The following is a 26459-nucleotide window of genomic DNA, read 5'->3' on the forward strand; positions in this document are numbered from 1 at the left end:
AAGCACTTTATCAATGACTGGTGCACGTCTCAGTCCAGAGTGGACTCGCTCGTTCTCTGCCTCTCTTCTGAGGTGATTAGGCCTGTGGATCTGTCTAATTCACAGACCTGCTCATTTGGTCTGTTTTGGCACCTGCTACGAAACTCAGTAGACAGAGGCAAATTCCTCCCCAGAGCCATATTTGCATAACACTTTTTCTACACTGGTGCTAAGCAATCTCCTCCTGAACCAAAAACATCCAAGTATCCGTTTCAATTAGTCGCTCTCCTTGAATAACTTAATTTGCACAGAATCTTGTAGATCAGAATCTCTTAGACCTGCATTAATTCTCAACGGCACCGCAGTTGATGTTCTTGATGGAAACCAGAGTGTTTCTGAATGAGTGTATTTACAGCTCAGCTGCACTCGGTCTAATCTGCTGAATGTTTACATTACAGGTTGAATTAGCGGCTACGTGTGAGTGACTGATCTGGGTTAAATGAACAGCATGCTAGTGCCTTTAATGGTTCAGCTGGTAACGCTTGTGGTTTTGAACTGGGCAATCAGAACCCAGAACAATGGCTGTTTCGTGTTGCTGGCATGCTAAGTATATAAACTAGAATTTGTTACTTTTCCACATTTTCCTCCAAAGGTGCCAAATAACCACACAAAGAGCCTTTTTGTCAACCTATCAATCATCATTTACCTTCTAACATCCCAAAACTGACAAGTGGGCCACGTCTGCCACAAAATCCCAGACCTGACCCTCACCTGCCCCCGGGGTGTGATATGAATAGGCATTCTGACTTAATGAACGGGGTGTAATTCACCACTCCCCACCCACTTAAAGCACAGGTGAGACCTCGACCCCATCATTACATCTGCAGCAGGCAGGGAAAGTTCTGTAGATTAGAGGACCTGCCTTGTGGGCCAAACAGATTAGAATACTGTCTGTGGGGGTGTAGGTGGCTCAGTAGCAGAATGAGAGGTTTGGATCATATGGTGGGCCAGTCCCAGTCTCACCATGGGCAGTTGTTCACAGCTCCTTTCCCATTTCTCCTCCTCTCTCCTGTTGCCGTCCTCTCTGTGTAATGAGCTCTCCTCATGTATGACCTCTCCTGTCACTCCCAGCCCTCAAATCCTTCTCTCCCGCTCAGCTCTCGCCTCCTTCTCTAATCGCCGCATTAGTTTGCCATTAATCCCACATTCCACACAAGGTCTGCCGGTGCAGCTTAGATGACAGGCTGCCTTCAGGATCGCGCTGGAATGAATCAGCCGGATGGAAAGTGTGTTTAAAATGATCAGACTATAAGACTGTTGTTTGCTATAGGGTTCACCTGCAGTATGTGTTACACTTTCACCCCTTTTATCCCTCAACATCCCACCTTCTGTATCTCATTTACACTTTCTTTGCTCTCTCCTGAATTCTTGATCTCCCATGTTCTCTCCCAGTTCCCATGTCTTTTGTAAATCTCCACTACCTCCTTCCATCCATTCCTCTCCCACCCTACAGAACCACGGTGGGGCGGTTGGACTCACGCAGCCCCATGCTGAGCAGCTCCAGAGCCAAGCCAGAACAAAGAGCCCATTGAGCCAGGCGGGAAGACATAATGCGGACCGCCTCTGACAGCGCCGAAGATGAAGTCATGCAGTCGCCAAACAGTTAATAACGCCGGCCCATCCTCCAGCTGCACCAAGTGTGTTTCTGCGGTTGGATTCCCCTAAAAAAAGTGCAGAAACACACTTGGTGTAGCTGGAGGATGGGCCGGCGTGATCCACCGTTGTGTGTCTGTGTATGGCCGCGGTCCTGCAGCATACATTGCATGGCCTCACGTGGTTGTGGAGGGATAAAAAGCTTTTAACGGCGAAATGAGATACTCCGTGACACTCAAAAATGCATTCAATCACCTTGTAAATACGGCTGAGGGAAAAACAAAACTTTCACAGCGCCGCGCTCTTGGAATTGGCCTGGCTCCAGAAAAGTGGAAGAATAGCCCTCCCGGCCCTCCAGGGCCCACCCTTTTGGTTATTGGAGGCTGACATGAAACACATCTCAATAGAACTGGAGTTGTCCAACAATTTGTGCAATTCTCCAGGTGTTCTTTTTGAGTTATTGCTTAGTGGTCTCAGATCCTTTAAGAAGATAATTGCAACTTTTGCACGCACTCCTCAGAAATAGTTCATATTTTCAAAGAAAAGGGTGATTCCCTAGCTAAGAATGTAGCTAAGAAGCTATGCCATGCATGGTTTCTGTTTTCACTCTCGTTTATTTGTCATTTCCTTTGTTTATTCTCCAGTAAAATATTTTGGGGAGTTACAATAATCCCATTTTAGAGCGGCTGAGGTAACAAGCAATGGGCCAGCGTGGCAAACTTTTCCTGGCTCTAAACTGGTCTTTTTGTAACCAAGGAACTGGTGCTAGTTGAAGTAGCAGAACCAAAGTCCTGGAACCAGTTCAATGGAAAAGGCAGAGGAGTAACAGGCCCGTCTCTGAATGCCTGTGTAAAAGAGGCTAACGCTCCTCACAGGGTGGGTTTATTAAAATACCTCTACAAGACCACTTGCCTGTCGAAAGGCCTCCAGGATGAGTTGAGTTCAGGACAGGAGGAGGAGGAACAGAAGAGGGAATGGTGAAAGACAGCTATGCAATTGATTAACATGAGAAGGCCTTGCACAAGTTCAAATTGCACGGCCCTAAGCTCTAAGCTACAGACATTTTTCCCCCCGCAAGTAGAATGCTTCTTTCAGGCCCTGTCTCTGCTACACATCTGAGTTCAATTCTCTGCGTGCCCTCTCTGAAAATCGATTCCTCCTCCTCTCCTCTGCCCTTTTCCTCCAGCTCTGTGAACAAACCAGGGTGAGGGGATTACACTGTCCCTCCCCAGTTCCAAGCAAGACAACAAATGGTTCTTATCAACTGACACCCCCCTGCCATCCAGGAGGAAGAGGCAGAGAAAGCCGTCCAAGCTGCCTGGGTACGGATGTGCTTTCTGGGCTCTGTCTGCCAATCGTGGCAACTCTTTTTACACTTGAAGCCTGAGCTACTTACGAGAGCCCTGGGAGAATGCGTGCACAGCACCGGAGGGTGGGAAGAAAGGAGGGGAGAGAGGGAGCTGGTGCTTCTCAACCTCTGCTTCTAATCAATCACCAGAAATCACTGCCACAGTTTATGGCCTTTGATCCAAGCTCCTCTTTCGCACTACGAGGGAGAAAGCTGTCGAGGGGGAGAGAGGGGGAGGGGGGAAAGGGTGAGAGCCAAGGCCCAGAGGCTGTGGAGGTCAGGGGAGAGAGATTAGGGGCTACGGGACCTTTTGGTCTCTCAAAGCATGTCTTGATTTAATCCAGTGAGTTTTGAGGGCAGAGCAGCAAGTGGCCTGAAACATTCAGGACTATTTCATATTTCAAAAAAGCTACTCAAGCAGACGTGCTGTGTCTGTAAAAGGACAAGAAGGCTCAGCTGGGACAGTAATGTTGCATTCGGATAAATGTTTACACTGAACTAACCTGCAAGCCAAAACCGACCTGCTCTGTTTGCACAGATCAAATCAAACCTGTGGATCAATTTCAGTTTTTTTCCTTCTTCCACGGCCAAGCAAATGTTAGAGGAACCAAACAAAATATTGTACAGAAGTCGGGAAACCTGATTCGTTCCAGTTTTTGACGGTCGTCGCCGTTCGTTCTGCGTCAGAGTGCGTCGCAGAAGTTTTTGCTCGGTATTTTTTTTACGCAAAACCATCTCTGCACCGCAGCTTCGCCACGATGCCTCCACAAATAATCAGCTATAAAGATGAAGCAGTGCCTTTACGGGTTGGAGTCTGCTCTGTCATTAAAAACCCCAACCCCTTCCACATGCGGGCCTCTGTTCCAACATCACCATGAACTCTTCCACCTGAATGTGGAAAGGATGTGTGAGCAATCACAGAAAACACACAGGATGCTCACAGGGGCACACCACAGTAAATCCCGCTCACCCGCTCAGCACACTCGTACTTTGTTCTTCGTGGCAGGAGGCAGGACACTGATGTGTACCGACAAATGGACTGAGTGGTCGAATGGTCGACTCCTGTTTCCCCACTTTATGGGTTTATGAGTTTATCACCCCATGCCTCCGGCTCTGAGAGAAGAACCCTTGACTGTGCTGGTACGGTGCACGCACGCAGAGCAGACTGATTTGTCTTTGTAAAGAAGGTCACTAGTTCGAAGATTTGTCCCCGACTAACGTGACCTCTGACCCCAAGACCATTCTGGCTCTCAGCATGTCAGCGAAAATGATCTCAGGTTCTTCTAAGGGGCCATTGTACAGGCCAGCGTGACTTATGACAACTTGAAAAGAAATCCTTGAATCCTCGATGCATTTGTTGATTCAAAAACTGTTCTAGTGTTTGCAGCTTTGGCATTTATCTCCTCACTTAACTCAAGTTGCAAGGAATGCATTTTACGGATCCAAAAATCTCATTTTGGATAACCAGATTTGTCTGGTTGTTGTTTGGATGCCTTGTCTGCCTTCACTGTGCTGTTTAAAAAGGCATTATTCACTCGAGTCTTGAAGTCTTGGCTAATATGCATCCTCCAGACTTTAAACATCTGTGGAGCTCCAGCAGGCAGCTCGGGGTGTACATGAACGTGCCAAACAAGTCAGTCCAGGCTGGTTTAGATCTGGATTGGGCTGGGCAGCTGAGGTTCCTCCCCGCCCTGAGTAGAAGGCTAAGCTAATCCTGTGCCTCTGGCCCCTATGAGGTGGCTCTGCCAAAGCCTGCCCTGCTGTTGCAGGAAATTGCCGTCAGTGCAGAAGTCCGTGAAATATCTGTGCTCTCCAGTGGAGGAAAACCACCGTGTGAACAGGCCAGGGTGACTTTACACTCACAACTACATTTAAACGCCGCAAAACATGACATTGTTCCCATTGAGTTCGACATTTTGTTTGTGTTTTTTCTTAATTTCAGGTTTTACGTATTTAATGTATAATTGATGTAGCATACAGAGCTCTTTTGACATTAAAAGCCAACGTTCCTGCGAGGGGTTGCGTGTCAGGCTCCATAACGCCTCCTCCATTGTGCTCTTTGACCCGAGGGCCAGTGGGTGCTCCCATGTGGTCCCTTATCCTTCCATCAGTCCTCTCTCATTAGCCCCCACAGGCAGAGCCAGAGTAGGGTAACATAGAGGGGCCCCCATTTCCTCCTCCGGTACCCGTGACATTCACAGTAAATAAAAGCCGGGGGAGGCTAGTTGAGCTAGCTATGTCTTTGCCAAGGATTAGCTAGCTCGAAGTTTTGTTTCTTTAATTTGTGAAAATCTGAATTTCTGCCAAACATTTCCCTAAATTAAGTGCCTACTTACTACCCCTTCTCAATTAATGCCATTTATTGTAAAATCGAGACAAAATAAAAAAAAATACATTCTTTATCTCTGAATGAGGCGTATCCTCTTGTGGAGCACTCTGGGTGTTCTTGGTCATATTTACGTATTTCTCCTGTTGGGTGGATAAAAAGTGTAAAGCGGCAGGAGGACTGACGATGGATGAGCAAAGGAACAGTTGATTATGAGTCCCATCAAGTGATCAATGATTTCATTAATAAGACGAATCACGCAGCTGTCATAGGTGTGACACGTGGCTGAGGGATGATTCTCTCCCTGCGCTCCATTCCCCCCCACCTCCCACCTCCCTCCCTGCCCTTCCGATATTGCCTCCCTTCTGCCAACGACAAGGGGATGGAGAGAAAGGGATGGAGCCCAGTGTTGACGGAGGCGGGGGGAGCAGAGTCGGAGGGGGAGACGGGAGGAAGAAAAGTGAAAATCCATTTTGAAACCCATTTTCAATTAGGGGTCCACAAGCTGTTATCACAGGTGTCCCAGAATGGAGGCCCGTAAGTGAAAATGTCTCCTATCCGTTTCTGAAATGAAACCTTATCTGGGAGGCACAAAGATGGCGGGGACAGCGTATCTGTAAATTACTTTCCATCCCCGCTGTTAACGGGAACTTTATTTCTGTCAGATGACATTCCCCTCTATTTACTGTTGATCATTCAAATGGCTGCCTAAAAAGAAGGTGGCCCCTCACTCCCCTATCTCCCCTCGCTCTTTGTATCATTCTTCCCACCAGGAGATTTTCTTTTTCCTTTATTCAGTGCAGGGTCAAGTCTTTCTTTTTCTCCTTTAAACACTTTAACTACATCCTCGGTTTGCTTGGCCTATTTACACTCAACCTACAAGGAAAGCAAACGTCTCTCAGCCTTTGAGGCTCAGCGTGTTTGCAACTGAGAAGCTTGATCTGGTGGTTTTAGACACCCCACCAAAGTGTCCCGCTTTGCAAAGACCGACCTTTCATATAAAGTGCCGTGTGCTCTGAATTCACTGACCCGTTCGGATCACACGCAGACGACCGTAAACGGTTACACGTGTCCGTTATAAGTGAGTAAATTATGTAATTTCATCAGGAACTGGCACTAATATCATAAAGGTCCATCCACCATCCATTTCTCCTTCTTGTTCTTCTTCAAATGGTCAGTTCAAAAGAAATCATCCATCCATTTTTTTTTTCTTTTCGATCAGAAAATTATCCCATGACGACAGGATTTATTCAGGCAAGAAGCAAGGACATCTTTTTTTTTTTTTTTTTGCTTTGGACTCAACAAAGGAATCAGGGGACTTCGCGGTCCACCTGCCTGCCGAATGATGAGGGTGGGAGGGGAGAGAGTGCCCCCCCCAACCCCCTGCCTCTCCTCCCCCGGACCCTTCCTAAAGAGCACCAATCACTGCATTGTTGTGGCACAGTCGGCTCTTTTGAGCTGTCAGTGCAAGAGGAGGGGGCACGGAGATGAATGGCACACAGAATGAAGCCACCATTTAGCCAACCATGTGGGAACGTTCCACCGGGACTCAATAATTACTCAGGGACAAGAGGGGAAGGGACAGCGGAGAGTTGAAAAAGTATTCCTTGAAGTTCCGTTAGTTGGAGTTGCTGACAGGGAAAAGTATCTCACATTTTAAACATATATTCCGCATTTCATTTCACTCCAGGTCAATAATATATTAGAATTGAATCAGTGGATGTTGTCCTGGATGCTAGCTTTAGGAGTTTAATTAGGGGACTTGTTGATGTTCCAGCAACTGTTTCACAGATGCAAATAAAGGTATTTATGGGAAATTTCTGATGTGTTCTACATGATCTGTTGTTAGAATGAGTGTGTTGTTACTGGCTGGTGTTGGCTAACAAGCTAGCTAACTTTTCAGGACAGCCCAGTTTATAGACTTTGTACCACCCTTTCCCTTTTTTACACTTCCAGCTCTCACTTGCTCCTCCAAAGTAATGTTAGCCATCGGCTAACTGTTATTGTTTTATTATTAATCAAGAATATAAGGTAATGCCACCCCTACTGTCACTCTTTACAATTAAAGTTGCAGAAGTCAAGTAAGCACAGAATAACATACAGAAAATCTAAAGCCAACATTACTGTCTTAACTTATCATAGCACATTTTTGCAAGGTGCACCCCCATCGGTGGGGGCAGGGGCTTTATAAGGGGTAAGTATTTTGTCAGTCACTGGGGTTCTGCAGCTGCTCACAGTTACCTTTTGTCTGGATGGAGGCGGTCAGGACCGGGGCTACGGGGGGTTAAAGTTGAGGCGAGTGTAGGGTTACACCTGATAAGAGGTTATGAGTTCTGGGGGCGACTCGGGAATGTGCTGTAATTATAACAACACAAAGAATGCGTAAGCTACCTTCTGATTCCGAGGGAGATTGCCATCTAAAGGGGGACCTCTCTCTGCAGATAGGTATCATCCATCCTGTCATCAAATGAATTATGAGGCTACTGTATGTTAAGGAGGCGAGCTGCTTAAAGCTTCTGACTTGGAGGAGGCGGCATCTGAGAATCCGAAGCGGTTTACGTGACAAACCTCCTGCTGTTCGGGGGGCTGTAATCACCAGCACATTAGGAAGAAATATCAGCAATCACCGAGCCAAATTACAACCGCGCGTTTTTCCAAAACAAACTCCTTTTTTGTCTCCCGCTTGCCCCCACTTAATTAATGAAACCGTGTCGGCCATCTGGGAGTGAGTGAGAGCGAGAGCGCGCCCGAGTTGCTTCAGGATACATTACTTTACCCTCTTCCTGCGATAACTCCCATATGGGAAGCAAGTTCGAGCAAGTTATTGGCCCCTTTTTCCTGGATTGTTTGTCTCAGATTTACACGGGTGGCTGATGGTGTTTGACGGGAACAGAGTTGAGGGAAAATGCTAAAGCACACCCACAAAAACAGTCTGGGCGCTAATGGCTCCAGCTGTTGCTTGGGCTTTGGTGATCTCGAAACCTGTCTGTGTTATGGCTCAGCACTCAAAAAGGCCATCCAGAGTTCCTCGTTCAGGAACTGGAACTGGTAACCGGTGAGAACGGCTGTATGATTTAACAGCACCTTTAACAGCATGTGTTGAAGACACTGGAATGTAAACATGCCGAAAGATTTCGGGACCAGCTAAGGTTGGGAATTGAGCCAGGGCGAACTACAAGTGAGTACCTCAGTTCCATCTTAGAGTAATGAGAACCTAAAAGCATTCATTGTGTCGGCGAAACCCGGTCATCAATATTGTAAAGTGGTAACTGATTATGTTTGGAAAACCCAGGAGCTGAATTAATGGTTAGAAAACAGCACATATTTACGGCTTAGTGACTGAGTTACGGATATGAAGGTTGAATTTTAAGTAGAAATGCCACAAGTGACGTAGCAACTGGCTGTTAGCTAAATAAACGTTCAGGGAAACAGTTGTCCGTAGAGTTCTCCGGGGAACCTGCAAACACCTACAGTATATATGTGACCAAAAAGCTCATATAGGATATATAGGCAAAGTTTTCCAAAGGGTTTCAACTTCCTACCATTGGAGGTGGTGCTGGAGGCTACTGCCTTCTCGCTGATGTCATTGCGCGCCACCAAGCCTTTGGTCGCCGCGATGGTCTCCACCTTCTTCTTCTTCTCAGCTGCTGAACTGGCCTGGGATTGGGTTTCCATGGCGATTGTTCATTCCTCAGCACCTCATTGAGATGGGATTACCTGCCAGAGAAGGCGGACTTTCAGGTTCAGATTTTTTTTAAAACAAGTATTTTACCAGAAGAGCACTTTAGTAGGGAAGGGTTCAGATCTTCGTGATGGCCGCAGCAGATCGTGGATTGATCCATCAACAAACCCTGACTTATTTCACCTAAAGCTTCCTCCGCTGTGGCTAATCCATCCAGTATTTGATCAATTACCCTCACCAAAACACAAATTTGCGTTGCTTGAGTTTCACCCCAGTCGTGCTAAACCTTTGAGTCCACGTCAGAAACCAGAACGACTTCATAAACGCAGCAATGCAGGACATCTTTCTTTGGTTTTATGCCTCAGTATAGAAGTAAGAGGCAGCTTGTGGATACGCCGATAATCCTACTCTTGCAGTCTTTCCACAGAGAAAGGAGAAACCTTGAGGGGATACCACAGAGAGAGAAACGTTCACAGACCTAAAAAACAAGGGTTGTTTGAAGGCCCTGCTGGGAATATCATGGTGCCGGGCAATTTTTCTTTCAAAGAATAAAGGTGGTTCAAGTTAATGCTGTCTGTGGGTTTAGAAGGGGGTTCAGCCAACAGTCTGGCAGACATGCTGCTCAGTTCAGCACCTCAGAGGCTGTCTACAAGCTCAAATCTATCTGGGTCATGGAGGTCTCTGATTATGAAGAAAACACACGTGATTCACAAGGAGCACTCATTTACACAAAGTACAGGACAGCTCCATTTGGGCCAGAACAAAGCCTTTACTTAGAACTCCATAAATCACAGATAATTACTGGAAATATTTAGTCTGACGTTCAATAAACACTGGTTAATTACCCATCTGTACTATTTAATTGTCCTCCGCCCTGTAAACATGTAAGGATACAAAAAAACAGCAAGAAAATAAACAGAGGGGTGCCGCGAGAGTGCTGGGGGTGGGGGGGGGGGAACCAACTCCCCAAGGGGTAAAAGCAAGGGGGAAGTTGTGGGGGGGACTTCAGACAAACACTGTGCGCTTTGTTTGTTTTTTCCAAACCCCAGAAAAACCAGAGTCTGCCTCCCGAACCCTGATCCAAACCCGCCAACAACATCTGTAAGCAATCTCCAACTCACGATGGGGGGGGGGGGGGGGCAAAAAACACAATACAATTACTGCCTTACCAATCAAAACAGAATTAAACAAGAGTTTGTCCTCTAATCACTCCCATATGAGTAGACATGTAGCTGCTATTCCCCCGGACCAAAGACATTTTGTCCTACTTGTGCAGATTTAGTGTCTGATGGGATTCTTTCATGTGCTTTTGGATAAATTGGTTGTGGGCTCGGGGCCCGTATGCAAGTACCCACTTTATGATCGATCCTAGCACGGCAATGCAGTCTCCCCACCCCCGACAGATATGAAACTCCTGAAACAGGAGTGTGACTCAGTCTTTGTGGTTACATCACTCTAATGAATGAACCGGAGCATGTGCAGGTCTTCCTGCCAGCCCAGGTGAGTAAAAGCAGAGCGCCAAGGGCAGAACGTACGGCGAATACCAAGATCAGGATTTTCGGGTTTGGGAGAGGGGGTAGGCGAAGAGAAAGCGGGGCATTCCACTGGTCGGCCAAATATTCACAGGTCCGAGCCGCTGAAGCGTGTCAGACCGGTCCTTTGTGTTCCAGAAGGCAGGCCACAGTTCCAAAGCAGCAATTAAAAGCTGGACCTTTTCACCCATAATCCTCCTGACCTGGACGCCCACACCCAATCCTGCAGATGTTCCCTGCTTCAGGCCTTCGTGTTGCTCATTTTCACCATGTCCAACTCTCCAAAGTCGATAAATAAAACACATCTGCACCAACTTTGCAGTCGGAAAGGAATGTTTGCCTCTTGTCATTTAATTATCTGCATTTTTTTAAAAACACAGAAACCTCAGTGATGAACTGACCCGAGACACTAAAGTCAGAATTACTCCACATCAAGTCAGAGGTTGCTGCTGCCATCAAAAACTAAAAATGCTAATGTGATATTAGCATCACCCATGAAATATCTGCCCTATGTCCAATTACAGAGGAGAAAAAGAGGGTCTATCTTTATTTGTGCTCAACCGTAATCCTTCCACACAGGAAAAAAGAGGCGATTAAACAGGTTTAAAATACCACAATTCAGACGATTCCCTCAGAAAAGGGGGGGAAAAAAATCAGTCTTATTTTATAAGCACATTAAGCAAATCAATTTAACATAAATTACACGCCTCGGCGACAAAGGCACGGAGTTGAAAGTCATCTGCGTATTGTACACATCAAAGTGAAACACTAAAATAAACTTTTGCCTTTGATAAAAAAAAGAGGGGAAAAAATGGGTTTCTGCTTTAAGGCTGCTAACGCTGTCAAGAGAAACACAGCTTCCCGTTACTTAGACGCTTCATCTTCACACGCTTGATTCTGTGAAACTCCCGTCATTAGCCACACATGACAAACACACCGAACCAAGAGGACATTTTATATCAACTTTTGAAGTGTCTTCTTAGATTTGGCGACCCCCCCTCACAGGGTGAGTACTGTATTTGTGTTCATTTCATTAGGGCGACTGTTCAGCGTCGAGGGCCCCCCGAGGGGGGAAACTGGCAGCGCCGCAGCATTCATCATCATTACATCAGCGACCACCGAGATCTGCTATCTTAGGTTTACCGACGCTGCACAAACGCAGCGCGGTGCGTCCAGTTAGAGGGGGGGGGGCGATGGAGACAATTGAGGGAGATTGTGAGCGAAAAGTGGTATAAGAGGGGGAGAGAGCAAATGGAGAAAGGGTGGAGAGTGAGGATGCGTGTGTGTTGGCGTGCCTGTGCGTGTGCCTCGCTGGGCCGCTGCGTGCCTGCACATGTTTTCCTGTGTGTAAAACGTGTGTTTCTGCACATTTCACAGCTATGCCAACATTAAGGCCTCCTGCACAGCTGGAATAACTATAACACTCAGGGGCAACCACCGGGGGGGGGGCTAGGAGGACTTCAGCCAGATTAGCAATAAAACAGATCTCGCTGGCCTGGACGGATGTGTTTGCATTGGATAAGGCCAAAACGGGGACGAAGCCTCTTAAGGAGACAGTGAGACAACTCGCGTTGAGTTCGACACACTGTCTCGGGTTCAGAATCCCGACTGAGGAGGTTCCCAAAATTCAACCGCCATGAGGGGGAAACCACATACTTGTGTTCAACACTGCACTTAGGGCTTGCCCTTGGCCCTGGCAGCCAGACGCGGGGACTGGGAGGGTTGTGGCCGAGGCTCCCATTCACCGGTAAAACTTAACATTGTGCCCAGATGGCACTAAGTCTGCCCTGCAGCTGATGGAGATCAGCCCCTCAAGTTAAGGGCCATTTAGCAGGAATTAGTCACGCCCCACCACACATGCACACACGCATCAAATCCCAGATATTTACACGCATAATGGTGTCGCGTTTGCCCTTTTCTCACTCTTTTGTGCTTGGTGACATGTCATCTATTCAGAATGTCACTCATTTGCATGTTTTTATAGAATCTTTACATAAGATGGTGTGTGTGTGTGTGTGTGTGTGTGTGTGTGTGTGTGTGTGTGTGTGTGTGTGTGAGCGGCGGTGCGGCAATTTAGGGCTGTACTCAGATTTTTAACTTCCACTGCTGATGACGCCCGCTTGTCTCTGACCATAACCCACAATGCACCCCGGCCCCTGCTGCCACATGGTCGCCGCGTCAGCAAACCGTTTGAAGCCTTATCGCGACCGTCCTGCGAAACATTTGAAGAATTATTGTCAGCACAAATGAGCAGTTCATTATTTGCCGTCAAGGACAAACAGCACAGCATCACAGTGGCTTTCAGCAGAGCTAATGAGATTATCCTCGCATGTGTCTTTGGTCCCTCAGACCTCTCCACTTAAGATGCTTTGGAGGGCTGGTGCGGGACCCTGCGTGCCGCACTGCAGAGTGAGCCGGGCGCATCTTACATTCCTGGGTAACAAGCCCACACGATGTAATCGCGACGCTTACACGATGCTTCTTTTGCGCTCTCTACCCAGCAGATAAGGGGCGAATAAAGCGCGAGCCTCAATGGAAATCTGGTGCGCTCTCCTCACAGCCCCCTGCTTATTAGATGCTTTATTTATTTTGACTTTGCGTTTGTTTGGGAGCCACTTGCGTCGGGCCAAGGGGGCTGCGACGGCTGAGACAATGGGTAATGCGGCATCCATTCTCTCCTCACCCTAAAATATAAAGCTCGTTCTTTCAACACTTTTCGGGATTCTTGAAGATGCTGGTTCAGCCGTTTCCTGCAGGCCACAGCAAACAATGCAACCAATCCCTTCTGTGCGCCGACAAGAGAAAACACGGCTCTGCCTGCCAAACTTTCAGCCATAGGAAACTTGCAGAGATTCGATTATGAAATCCCTATTTCCATCTGAAAGAGCAAATGCAGCCAGCCACCTTATGCTCCAGTGCAGAGGTTCTCGCTCAAATGGTCCCTGAGCATGGAGCTGACGTAAAGAGAGTGAGGTCTGTTTCCTGTCAGTGGGCCTCTCATCTCCAAAGCAGAGAATCTTCTTCATACTTCAGAAATCACTTCGTACGATGGAACAACCAGAGCGCATCAACAACATCCTTCACTCTGCTTCCGCAGCCAAAGACTTTACATTCAGTGCTCGATCTTTTGAGAGCACGGGAATGCATCTGTGTCTTTGTGTGTGTGTGTGTGTGTGTGTGTGTGTGTGTGTTTGCTTTTTCGCCTGCTTTTGGTACAGCGGCTGCTTTACACTCCTCTCGGTACGGTGTGTGCAGAGTAGGGGAGGGACCCCAGGGGGTACGAGTAAGAGAAAAGAAGTTCCCGTCCTGATGAAAACCTCACACACATCTCTGCCTCTTATTCTCTTTCCCAGCCTCCTTGCACGTGCGCTCAGAGTCAGATAAAGCAGATAGATGGTCCTGTGTGAGTGCATTCGGCAGCCGATGTTCCTTTGACAGGGGGTCAAAGGTAACCGGAGAAGCTCGAGATCCATTATTGATGGCAGACATTTGATCAATGACCACATCCATCTAGCTCTTTAGCGGAGGGAAAATTGTTGCATCTCTAACTTAACAGCTACAGGTTACAGAAGCCAATTACGCTTCTACCCTTCCATGCATTCCACCCCTCCTCTCTTTTTCTATCTCCCTCGCCTTTCCTTCATTCCGTTATGTCATTGGAATAAGTGTTGGTGTGAAGTGAGTCAGTGCCGAGATGTGATTAATGACAGGCCTCAGCATCTGCGGGCCCAGAACGCTAACAACAGCCAGGGGGCAGCGCGATAATGCACAATAATAAAGCCGGCAGATAATCAGCCAGGCAAAGCAAGGCCTATTAGCTAGCCCCATCAGGACGGCTAAGTGAGAAATTAGCCCTTCCCGAGCTCCGCCACAATTCATCAAGTGCCGCGCCTGAATCCCCCCTCAAGAAGTCATAATGTTTACTTAAAGACTGGCCTCGGTGCCTCAGCGGCAAGCTTTATTGGCTCTTATTAATTCCCGCTAAGGCCCTTGCGGCCTTGCCATTTAAACCGAATTAAAGGGGTGAAAATTGGATGAGATGAAGCTGTCTCGGTGTCGGGCTCCGGCATGATAAAGCCGGACCTAAACAGAGTGAGACTTGTAAAGAAAGAGAAAAAAAAACTATGAAGGCAAATAAATCAAGATGTAAAGGAATGTTGAATGAGGCTGTCCCGAAAAGTACCGCAGTCGGTCAAAAAGAATGCAAGAGAGCGCGAGAGAAGAAGAGACGGCGTTGCTTTAGAGGCAAGACTTCCTGTGTGTATGGGAACGTTTCCAAAAGGGTAACACAGGCTCCCACATTCCACCGAGGCAGAATGAGATGATTCACTTGTATCTCGTTATGGTCTTCTCTTTCATCGCATGGAAAAACATACCTTTAAATCAGGTCACTCTTTCAACGCCGAAGCCTTATTTCAGCATGTCGGTGATGGACCGGAGCGTATACAGCAGGGAGAACATGGGGAAAACACCAAAGTTCTAAGGAGTCGAAGCACGCTGCAAAACTTTCTTTGCAAAAGTTTGGTGCCCGAAAAAATAAAAACGTAGTCAAAAGCTGAAATATGCTGTGGTGCAGTTCCAATTACTGCATCTGCCACAAGTATCTTAGCTTAAACGTTGGCGTTAATCATGTAACCGCAGAGTGTGTTTGACATGCTAACGCGAATCCATTATGACATAACTTGTTATTTCGGGGCAGTTTGTTCTCGGTAACAGATCAATCTTGAAACATGCTTGTTTTGAACACCGTAAGTACCAATTGAGTAGAATTTGTCTTGAACGTACTGAACGTAGCTTGGCTTCTGGTCGCTGCGCTGGTCTGGCCAGCGGTCCAACTTTTCATGATAAGGAAGACCGAAAGTTGCCAAGATTTTCAAACGGATCCTTCCAACATTTTACTTAAGTTATTTCCACTTTGGATCAGACAAATTGGGGCCATCCTGGCTTCTGATAGCATCTAATTTCACTCATTCCTGACATTTCTGAGATTTAAAAAGGCTTCATTAATCAAGATGGGGGGAAGGGGGGGTGCTGTCGGGGTTGAAAAGGTAAAAACGGTGCTTTTATAAGAGCTGTGGATGGGGTCAGGCCTGTGGGTGAACTGTGGCGGCAGGTACGGGTGTGCAGTATAAAATAATGCAGAGTGTGCGGCAACAGAGGGGAGTGATCAAAGACAGCTGAAGCTCAGAGGGAGTCCCGGAGTCTTCCCGCTCCCTGACGGCTCTCCCAGTGTTAGGAGACAACTCTCACCCTTCGCTTTCATATCCATCACCGACCCCCACATGGGCTCCAATCCCTCCGTCTCAGAGGATTCTGGCTACACCCCCACCTACAGCAGCACTCGGATATGCATCGAGTTGCTCATTTGAAACCGCTGCACCAAACACACGCGGCTTAAAGGGACTCTTGGCCGGATGAGGAAGGTGAAACGGCCAGATGATATCTCAGCACCAGCTCCCAGGGTGTTTATCATAAAAACACAGTCCAAAGACCAAAGTCACAAAATGGCCCTGTGAAAATCCCCAGCATTAAGAGCGAGGAACAAGAATGTCATTAGCCAGGCAGCTCCCTCGGGCCCTCCGACTTAACTGCGAGGAAGCCAAACATCTGGGGGTATTTACTCGTTTCAGCTGTTGGCAGCCCCGCCTCAAATAAATCTGGGAGCTGTAACGCCATCGCTTAGGACGGCTCCTAAACAAACACGCCGAGCGCTTGCCGCACGCTTGTTCATCCCAAACCAGAGCGAGGCCAACAAACGCGGGGAAATAAAATCACGAGGAGGAGGAGGAGGAGGCGGAGGAGGAGGAGGAGGCCTTAATTGGAGCATTTTGACGGGTGCCTGGGGTTAATTGGGAAGCATGGCGAGCAGCTGGCTCCGCGGTGGAAGTTGAGACGGGGATAATAAGTTCACCCTTTGCAGAGGAGACAGTCAGTGATGAATCAGATCAGAGGAACGGTGTACAGTGCAATCATCCTCACATCTCACCTCCTCCGCCCTCATGCTTCTGACAAGCAGAGACAACCTGGCTCCCAGCAAAGCAATCTGGCACCTCACACACATGACTGGCAGTCGCAGAGAGGAGATCACCGGGCGCTGCTCCGCACGCACTCAGACCCGCAGCCCATAATCACCCACATGTGCAATACGTCGTACCTCTAGGACACGGGAACTAGTTAATCAGTTTGCCGGTTGATGTATGTAAATCTTCGCAACAGTGTGTGTACTAATGGCTTATTACCCCACGTTAGCTGGTTTGCATTGATCTCTACGCCAGGAGGAGATGGAGAAACTGGAGCAGTTTGCTGCTTATATGTTCCGAGCAGGACTATAATCACATCCCAGCTTGTTTCAATAAAAGCAACATTAACATAAACCATCTCAAACACACTAAAGCCCTTCACCCCCGCCTGGTCCACACAGAAAAAAAAGAACTTTCCTGGATTACAGGGTAATTAAGGCCATGTGGGATGGGACTGCATAACTTTGTGAGCCTCTCTGGGGCGTATAGATTCTTTTGCCTATGTCGATTATGATATTCCAAGTAAGAGAAATGTTTTTTTTCAGCAACAGGATATATAAAAATAAAAAGCCGGCTCTCTGGAAAATAGTGACCATAAAGGGCTGAGACAGAAGCCCAAACTGAGCTCTCTGTGCAGGGAGGGGCAAGAAGGAAGCCCAGGTAGAGTCATAGGCTGTAATGGGAGGAGACAGAGACTTAGAGTGCCACACAAAAGCCAGGCTTTATAAATAATTCCCAAAGCCAACAGCATCCCATGTACGTGTGAATCTTCACATCTGCACACACGTGCACCCTGCCACCAGGGAGGGGGGGATAAGTCACTCGCGCCGGTCCGCCAGGGCGTTTGAGTCTGGGCCGGCAAACTCCGGTCACTATAAAATTCTGCATATAAAAAAAAAATGATTAAAACAGGAAATGTCTGTAATGCGCACTTTTTACACACTCATAATGCAGGGCAGCGAAGCACACCAGAGACCTGTCTTGTAAATCTCTTTGTGAAAGCAGCTTTGGGGGGTAGACAGGGGCTTACATACTGAGCCCCGAGGTAGCGCTCCAGCCCCCCTCCCTCTGCACCCCCCACCTACCTCACCAGAATGGTCTCTCTCCCTCTCCCACACACACGCTATCATCTTGCCTCTTCCTCACTTTTTTGTCTAACCTACATTTCTGGCCCCTCGCTCACTTTTTTTCCCCCCCGCCCCACCTCCCCCGTGTCCCAGGCCTGGGCGCCAGAGCACCGGTCCTTAGCCCCGCAGGCTCCCGTGGCATTGCGGTGACTAATGTCCTGCCTTTGCTCAGACAATGAGTTTGAGAGTGAGCTGGGAAAGTGTTAAGGAGGGGGAAAAAAAGGGGGTGGGGGGGGGAGACTCCAGCACCTTTGACAAATGGAACCCTTCGCACTCCCATGCCCACTGAGGGAGGCTTTACAATGTCGCGCTCCACGCTCCACATCCTCCGAGGGACTGCCACAACCCGCAAAGCCGCATCTGGGGGAGTATAATGAATTCTTTGGGAAGTCTAACCTGGCTTTTCTTCATGAATAAGATATATTTCCAAAGCATGTCCACCCCTCTTAATAAAAACACCAGTCTGGCAGGAATAGCCAAAGTCGTTTTAGGGCCCCACGTACACGCTAATATTTCTGTTTCTCTATAAATTTTCCTCGGGCCCATTTCTTTCCAGACCTGTCACCACAAGGCCGGCCCCACATTTTCCCTGGAAGGTGGTGGAGCAGCCGTGAAGACAAACTGTCATTAGAAACAACTGAAGTCCCCCTCTTTCAAGGAACTCCAACTCTTGCCTGTGTGCTCCAACCCCCCTTTTCAACCCTGAAAGGAACTGGGCTTTTGTCTGAGGAGCAAAGAAGATGAAGAACCCCCCCATCACCACCACCAACCCTGTTCCTCACTCCCTGCAGAGTATTGTTAAAACACCCCCACCCCTACACCCCTTTTTCCGTGGCCCGGGCTTTTAAAACATGCTTTGCATGAGAAAAAACGATTAGTCTTCAAATGCTGCACTGTCAGAAGGAGGGCTCTTTCAGGTTGGGGCAGAAAAAAAATGTACTCCTAGTAGAGTTCCCCCTTTGTTTTTTCAACGATGGAGGATTATTAGAGACAGGGGTCTCTTAGGATTCATTGTAGAGAAGAACACACTAGTGGGGGGCTTATTCAGAATGCCCGCCTGACTCTTTCCAACTTGCCCCGAGCACACAGCACAGGAAATGAAGGAGCACATTTTTTGAGGGAGGCGGCTGAGGAGCTACCCATCTGAACATGTGGGTTTCTGTGCTTCTTTCAGGTATTAACCTCGGGATTGACACCTGACTTTCAAACACTCGACCCCTCCTTGACCTCGCCTCCGGGATGCGCCAGGACAACTACGAGCACCATCTGAGTATTTCTCCACAACAATGCGGGGTCCCATTAAGAGGGCCCAGGTGGGTCAGCTGATAACTATTCCTGAGTTTTGAAGTTTAGGAAACTTGACTTCACACATCAAGAAGAAGCAGGAGTAAGTGACGGATCTTTGTCCACAGCCAGCAGCCGGCTCTTCTCTCCAACCCCCCCCATCATGAGATAAATAAAAAAAAACACAGACCCCTCACGGATGCCACAACCAGCTCCCATCAAAGCCGTGACACAATGCCACATCTGCAACAACAACGAAACCCTGAGAAACGGTGTTTTCAGGCGCCTGGATACACGTCGCCTGCGAGCAAATGGGGCCCCGACCCCGGAGCGCTCCGCCGCCCCCTCGCCGCTGCACTTCACACCACAGACTTAAAGACGACCTCGGCAAACAGGGGAGGAGGCAAGAGGCGGCCGCATGCAGGCGCGACCCGTCCCGTTTCACCTCAAGCGCGCGTGAAAAGAAAACGATCGCACGCTGCATTCCCACACCTGCATATTTGCGGGGGGGGGGGGGGGGCTGGCTGACCTACGGCGGCTGACCTACGGCGGGGCTTATGTTAAGCTGTCAAGTGCAACTTCACTAATCGCAAATCACCGCGTTCAAACTCGGTTGACTCCCCCCCGCCTCAGCCCCCGCTAACTCGAATTCTTTTCTCACCTTTTCTAAATACTTTTTTGTAAAAAAAAAAAAAAAAAAGGGGGTGGGTGGAATCTTCCATAAAGGGTTCATGCGTGACGGCTGAGGTGCGAGGGTTGTTGTATCAGTATGCGCGAGCCCCAAGTGCATTAAGATTCCTGAGTGTGTGTAATATACATATCTAAAATTACAGTACGATATCTGGAGCCCCGCAGCCTCTTCATTGCCACCCCCCCCCCCCTCGCTTTACACACTCCTTATCCAAAGACATCACCCGGCTTGAAAGGTGCCTTTAGCAGGCTCCTTGAAGCGTAGGAGCAGGGGTCCCGCTCTGGGACAATGATGGTTGAGGTGGAGGGGAGTCAGGGGAGCAGGAACACATAGCATATTAAATCTCGCTGGCGGAGCAGGGTCGTCGGCGCGGAGAGCCAGAGAGCCAGATCTGAGGCATGCCCTGAAGGGATGGCTGGGCCTGGGGATTAGAGAGGCCAAGGAGAAGCCCTCGAACAGCCAAAGACCCCTTCTAGTCTCCGCTCGCACGCAAATGCATCCGGACGTTTTGACGCGTCCCAGGATTGCCGTCTCAGCCAAACATTTTACAACAGCCCCCCGAGCCTCGCAAAACCCCACCAGTGCCCGCACGCGTGCGCAACCCACGCACACACACACACACACAAATTCCATCCACCTTCATTCGCAGTCCCTTTTTTGAAACCTCAATCACCACCCCTGTCTAACGTGTCCTCGCCCGCTCCGCTGCATCTGCTTCATTTGACGGCGCCGTATCAAAGCAGCAAAGCATCAAAGGGTGAGATTTCTGTCAGGGGACCATCCGCTGCGCACGCAGCGGCCATTACCAGTAATTACTCGGAACTTTAACAGTTACTGCAGGTGCTTGTGGGTTGTTTTTTTTTACACACCGCCGCGTCGACGGGACAGGATAAATCTGAAACGCAAACGCACTCCTCGTTATCTCAAGGAAAACAAAGTTCCTCGCCTCCTTTTTTTAACAAAACATTTATTGTCTTTGCTTGGCTCACGATATTGGCACAACACCACAGCTCATTAGGCCCCCCTGTATCCAAACCTGATAACAGGTATTCGTCCTGCAGGGCGCAAAAAGGCCTGAGGACGCAACTTGTCGTTAGCTGTGAATGGAAGGGCCCTTCATGAAGAGGAGGGGGCCATACCTCAAAGGCTAATAGGATGCCATATCCCCACATTAACATGACAGCCCCTATTCTGCCAGGTCGCCAGGGTCACGGCCAGTGCCGCAGTGCATATTTTCACTTAACAGAATGCTTAAAGTTAAGATAAAGCAGCTCGGCGCTGCTATCTCCTGCAGAGGGAAACATTAGCCGGCTGCTCCTCAAGCGCGGCGCTGGAGGAGCGCTGAGCGGCGCTGATGCATCTCTGCTGGCTACAGTAAGCGACTGGCTCTGAGCTGTGCATCTCAGTCGCACAGATTAGCATCTTAAACACCGCTGCATTCTTCACCACTGCTGCATCGTAATGAGACAACGTCCACCCCCCCATCCCTCCCCTTTTATTTGCAATAAACGTGCACCTGTTTGACAGAAGGACGCCCCTCTGAGGTTTATTTTATTTTCTTAAAAAAATAAATCCAAGTGATCAATTGCGCTAATGTAAATTATGAGATCATCACAGCACACACAAATCACCAAGTTTGGAAAATAAATATTGCCGTGCATGTTTGTAAAAATTGATTTAGCTAATTTGAGGTTCAGATAAAATAAATCACAATTTCAGCTCAACTTTAAGGATTAAATTAGCTGAGCTGCAGTCAAAAATAATATAAATGTGAAGGCAATTAAAATACTTTTTTTATTATGTTAAAAAAAATGGGGAACTGTGCAATTTAGCATTTATTGTTAGTACAAAATATATATAATTACAAATTATTTTAGTTAATAACATCTAAATGATTAGGCCAGAAAATGCTGAAGGCCTGAAACAGGATTTACTTTAAAGGATTTTTCAAATTAATTAGGTTTAATTATCAAAATTGACATTGACATATAATCTTTTTTCTTGTTATTATAAAATAAAGAACACGACAATTAACTACTAAATTGTTTTAACATTGCAACGAGACCCAAACCCTCAAGCAAAGCTCAGGCTGCAGCCAACAAAAACCACAATCAAACCTATCAAAAATCCACTTATGGGGGAGATTTTTTTTCCCAGCGTAATAAGATGTTGAACATCTTATTTTATCAAAGCAGCCGGACCTCCGTTAATAATTTGCCAAGTGTCAAAAAATGGTGGATTTGTGCTGCACCGCATGGCCGAGCACCGCGGACCCTCGTCGCCTGGGTGAAACCCGAGAGCAGACAAGCAGATAAAATGTGGAACAGCTGGCGAGGACAGGAGGGAAAGTTTCAAACAAATATCCGCACATGTGGAGGCTCGGGAGGGGTCGAATCACAGGGGGGCTTTCGAACGTTAGCAGGACCCTCAGAATTGAACAGATTTTTTGATGCATCCTACTTGTCTAAATTTAAAATTTTGACACCTTTATTCGGTTTAAATTCAGCTAAATCCAAATGGTTTCAACGGAAATAAATTATATCACATTATTGCTAATTTCACACTGCTGGACACACAAAAGACTTGTCGAGGTTCTGAGCACATGGACACGATTTACACCAAATGCACTAACTGATAACTTTAATTTCCAAAATAAATTACACACTGAAATTTAACAAGCTCCCCTTTCCCTCCTCAACTTGAATGGGAATAAAATACAACAGGAAAAAGGATTTCATTTTTGCATATATAGTTATATTCAGGCTGCAGTGATTTGTGCTTGAAATGGGATTTAATATGAATATCTGGAAAATATTGGAGGAAAATTGTAGTAATCATAAAATCTGAGGTTAATGTGTTCAAAGGTCAATTTGGGGGTCAAACATGTGGATAAAAAAATAAGATTTGTTTTCTGGAAAACTAAAGAATCAAGAAGAGAGAAATATAACATTGAAATATGATCACACTTGCACGCACACACATTCTCTCTCACTCTCTCTCTCACACACACACACGCACACACACAGAAACACACTCATGCCGCCTTCACGCACGTTTCAAAGCAAAACTTCAACTTTCGCGTCTGCAAAGTTCCTCAAGTTGTTCCCAGTTTTCAGGCTCCTCCTCGGTCCCAGAATTCCGTGCAAAGTCGGGCTGGTTTAAAAGTGCACATCTGTCCGACGGCGTGTGAAACCTAATTCACGCACATGCGCTTTTATTTCTTTTCTTTTTTTTTTGCCTTTCCCCTGCTGACTTTCCATTAAAAAGTACCCTCGCGCCTTCCTCTTCTTCTCCCCGACCCTCTGCTAAAACAATCTGACTAAACTTGCGTCGCTGTGGAAAGAAGTGAAAACTTTAAAATACGCGCAGCCAAATCCGCTTCTGCGCGTAAAAGTACTCACTTCTTTCCGGGCGGTTTCCCTTCTTTCTTCGCAGAGACACAGTGATGACTTCTTTCTTCTTCCTCTCTTTTCCCAACTTGCAGATGTGCCTCTGGAGTTGCCTGCCGGACTTTTTTTCCTCTTTCCGCAGCAGCTCAAACTCCAAATCGCCGCTGCCAGAGCTTTTTTCTTCTTCTTCTTTTTCTTCTTCACCGCTCCTGTCTGTCTGTCTTCCTCCTCCTCCAAACAGTTTGTTGTGCTCAAAAACCCACCGGCGGACTAAACACCACCAGTCTGCCCCGACAGCGTCTGCAGGACCGCAGATGTGCACAAAAACAACACGGGCGTCAGAGAAGCGCATGGAGATTTGCTGTTACATTAGTGCGCTTTTTTTCCGAGGAGAAGAGAGAGAGAGAGGAAGGGAAAGAGGGGAGAGAGAGGGAGAAGTGTGGGACTCCAGCTGCTCCTTCCCCCGCCTGACTCCTCCCTTCGGATTGCTCCCTTCTTTACTCACTGCCTCCTTTTTTTAAAAATTTCTTGCGCCCCCCTTTTTTCCTGCTTCCTCCCTCCTCCCTCGTCGTGATTCAAGCTCTTTTAAAAAAAAATTCCTTGTTAGTAAAATTTGTTGTGTAGGAGCTGCTTTTCTAAAAGTTAAGATAACAACGTTTACCTTGCTGGTGACAATAAGTTGGATTTTGGTCACTTGCATCATTTCCTCTCTGTCCCTGTACTTTTTTCTTTTATTTCAGACAAATTTTGGGATCATTGTTACACTGTAGTAACAACATTTTAAGGAAAACTGGTTAGATGGTATCTGACAGAACAGCCTGCAGCAGCCTTTATATAGCACAAAATAATATATGAAAAGAGAGACTTTATCATTATAATCCAAATATAATGAAAAATGTGACCAGTGCATCTTTAAATCTCATGAAACCAATCAAATTGCACCTGCCAGAATTCTTTACAATGATCAAGAGATTATTTCATAATACGGCCAATTCTGTATTTAAAAACACAAAATAGCGGGGTACTGTGCGTGACATTTGGCACACCTGTTTGCTTTTGCGTCTCAATTATCCAGATTTACATGTGGGAGGGTCTGTGGGCCTCCCGGCCTCGCCGTTCAGAGCAGCAGTTAACGTCGGGGTCGCGTTCCTGTAGGCTGAGGTTGGAATCAATATACATAATCAATATACAGGGAAATGATGTGGTAAGAGGGGTCTTTAGGGTGCTCTGTCAATCAATGAAGAGGTGGGAAAATCAGCAGCTAATCGTTTTACCATGTGTGTTTGTGTATGTGTGTGTCTGTGTGTGTGTGTGGGGGGGGGGGTGGAATTGACGTCTCGGCCACACAGACATGCACCCGTTAGATGGAGTTTGGGACTGCAGTGGTTCCAAAAATCCTTTTTTTGAGGAGCTTCCTCTGACCATTCCGCCAATAAAGCCATTGATTATTGAGTATTGATCGATGGCTGTCGGGATCATCCAGAGGTTCAGATCTCCCGTCGCCATAATACAGAAACTGCTCTCTCTATTTAATTCACAGTTTGTTTGCTTGTATGTGTGCAATTTGTTCATTTTAAAATTAGAATCCAGCGAGTGAAAACAAGAAGAAGTGGAATGGCTGGTGTCCGTGAGGAGGAGGAGACCGTGGAAGGGGCTCTGTAAGACACGACTAATTCTCCTGTCAGTTTGTCAGGCGGTGCTCATCTGGCCCCCGACTACACAGAGATAAAGTCCTCGTTATGAGTCTCTCAAAGAGAATCTGAGGAACGTGGCGGTGGGGAGCAGCGGGGGGGGGGGGGGCAAGAAGGTAAAGAAAGTGAGAGAAAGTGGGGGGAGGATGGAGGGTGCACATGGGCATCAGTGGGGTTAGCGGCTCCCGAAAGTATTTCATCAAAGAGGGGCAGGATCCTGGGGATTGAGATTCTGCCTGGAGGCAAGTAACCAATGGTCTCCCAAGAACATATTCCAGAGTCGGGTTTGCAGAGCCAAAGCACACATCAAACGCACCTCTGCAGCCAAAGCGATTCTGGTGGGGTAGGGGTGGAAAAAAAAACAGGGGGTTTGGGTCCTTTGGCGCCCCCTTTGAGCCCCAGGTCTCACCCCAATTAAGTAGGAACAGTTGTTTGTTGCCTGAGATCTACAGGCGGGGAGGTGTGATCACACATCAGCAGGAGCAGGAAAAGGAAAATGCCGAGCTCCCGTCCTCAACATCTGCATCTGCAACGAGAGAGAAAGGGCGAGCGTGATCTCACCCGGCGAACACGCGGACCTCAGCGTGGCCACGTATGTTACACGAGCAGTAGCAGTAAATCAATACTTGGCAGAATGTTGCGGAGGCATTTGGAATTTTGCCTTTAATTCTTCGCCGCTGGACAGATGTCACTGTGAAATGGATACGGCAGAATAAGCAGATTATATTCACACAGATGTGAGCGCTGGACCGGCTGCAGGACCGACACAAGGGTTCGCTCCACTTTAGAGCCACGAGGAGACTCAACTATAGTCTCCACATGAGTCCTCGCCTGTTGGTTTTGTCATATTCTGTAAACCTACTGTTATTATCACTTCTCTCCCCCCCTTATCTCCCCAGATCACCAGCAGATGGTGGACCCAAGTCCCTGTTCCAGGAGGAGGCTCTCCTCCTTCCTTCCTCAGTCCCTCCTGAGGCCTCAGTTGAGGACGGGTCTTCAGGCAGGTTACCCCACACCTACTTCTGTTTTCATGGGGCGGTTGATGACCACACTGTCCCTGGGCCTTCACCCAGGACCAATTTGAGACCCTACTCTCGGTTCCATTGGGGAACTCAACAAGGCACCATCTTAGGATCCCCTATGTTGTAACTATGATGTGGATGTACTTGTACATTCCCAACACTGACAGACCCCCCCCCCCCACCCCCACCCTATCCTTCCTCTGCCGGAGGTTGGGATGGCTTTAGTGCGTGAACAAGCGATAAGGCTCTCAATAGTTAGGAAAGTATATTTGCGCTTATTCTGACCCCGTCAGAAATAATAAACCCCAAACTACACTATATCCACTTGGCCTATTCAAACAATTTTCCCCATGACAGCATCCCGTTTCAGGGGTGGAGGGGTGGGGGTCATGTTGAATCCAAATGACGACATAATAAAACCAACGATGCCAGAACCCCCTTATCAGGCGGGATTAAAAGGGAATAATGAAACGGAGAGGGTTTAGAGCCTTGTGTGGTATGAAAATGATTATCTAATGGACTCCAACAGAAAGGCATGTTAATGCCGCTTTAAGGCGAGACCTTTCCCAGACTGTCTCCTGCCCCTGGCTCCTCCAAAGACTCCCTCCATCCCCACCACCCCCACCAGCTCTCCCCGTTCCTCTGTCTCCTCTTCCCTTAAGTTCAAACAATCGTTCAGCGCAGAAGTCATTATGCGGGCCGTCTATCTGAACGT

The 26459-nt window shown here is 47.7% G+C and overlaps 1 protein-coding gene across 1 annotated transcript in view; it reads right to left on the reverse strand.

Annotated features, from left to right (window-relative positions):
- Positions 1–23490, reverse strand: part of gli3 (GLI family zinc finger 3) — a 72870-nt gene extending 49380 nt beyond the window's left edge. The window contains 2 exon segments of the mRNA XM_057013450.1: positions 8849–9023; positions 23044–23490. Of these exon segments, the coding sequence (XP_056869430.1) occupies positions 8849–8981 (133 nt within the window). The 5' untranslated portion in view covers positions 8982–9023; positions 23044–23490.
- Positions 23491–26459: the final 2969 nt, after the last annotated feature.

Source organism: Takifugu flavidus, chromosome 17 (assembly GCF_003711565.1).
Source record: "Takifugu flavidus isolate HTHZ2018 chromosome 17, ASM371156v2, whole genome shotgun sequence".
In the NCBI taxonomy this organism is placed as follows: domain Eukaryota; kingdom Metazoa; phylum Chordata; class Actinopteri; order Tetraodontiformes; family Tetraodontidae; genus Takifugu; species Takifugu flavidus.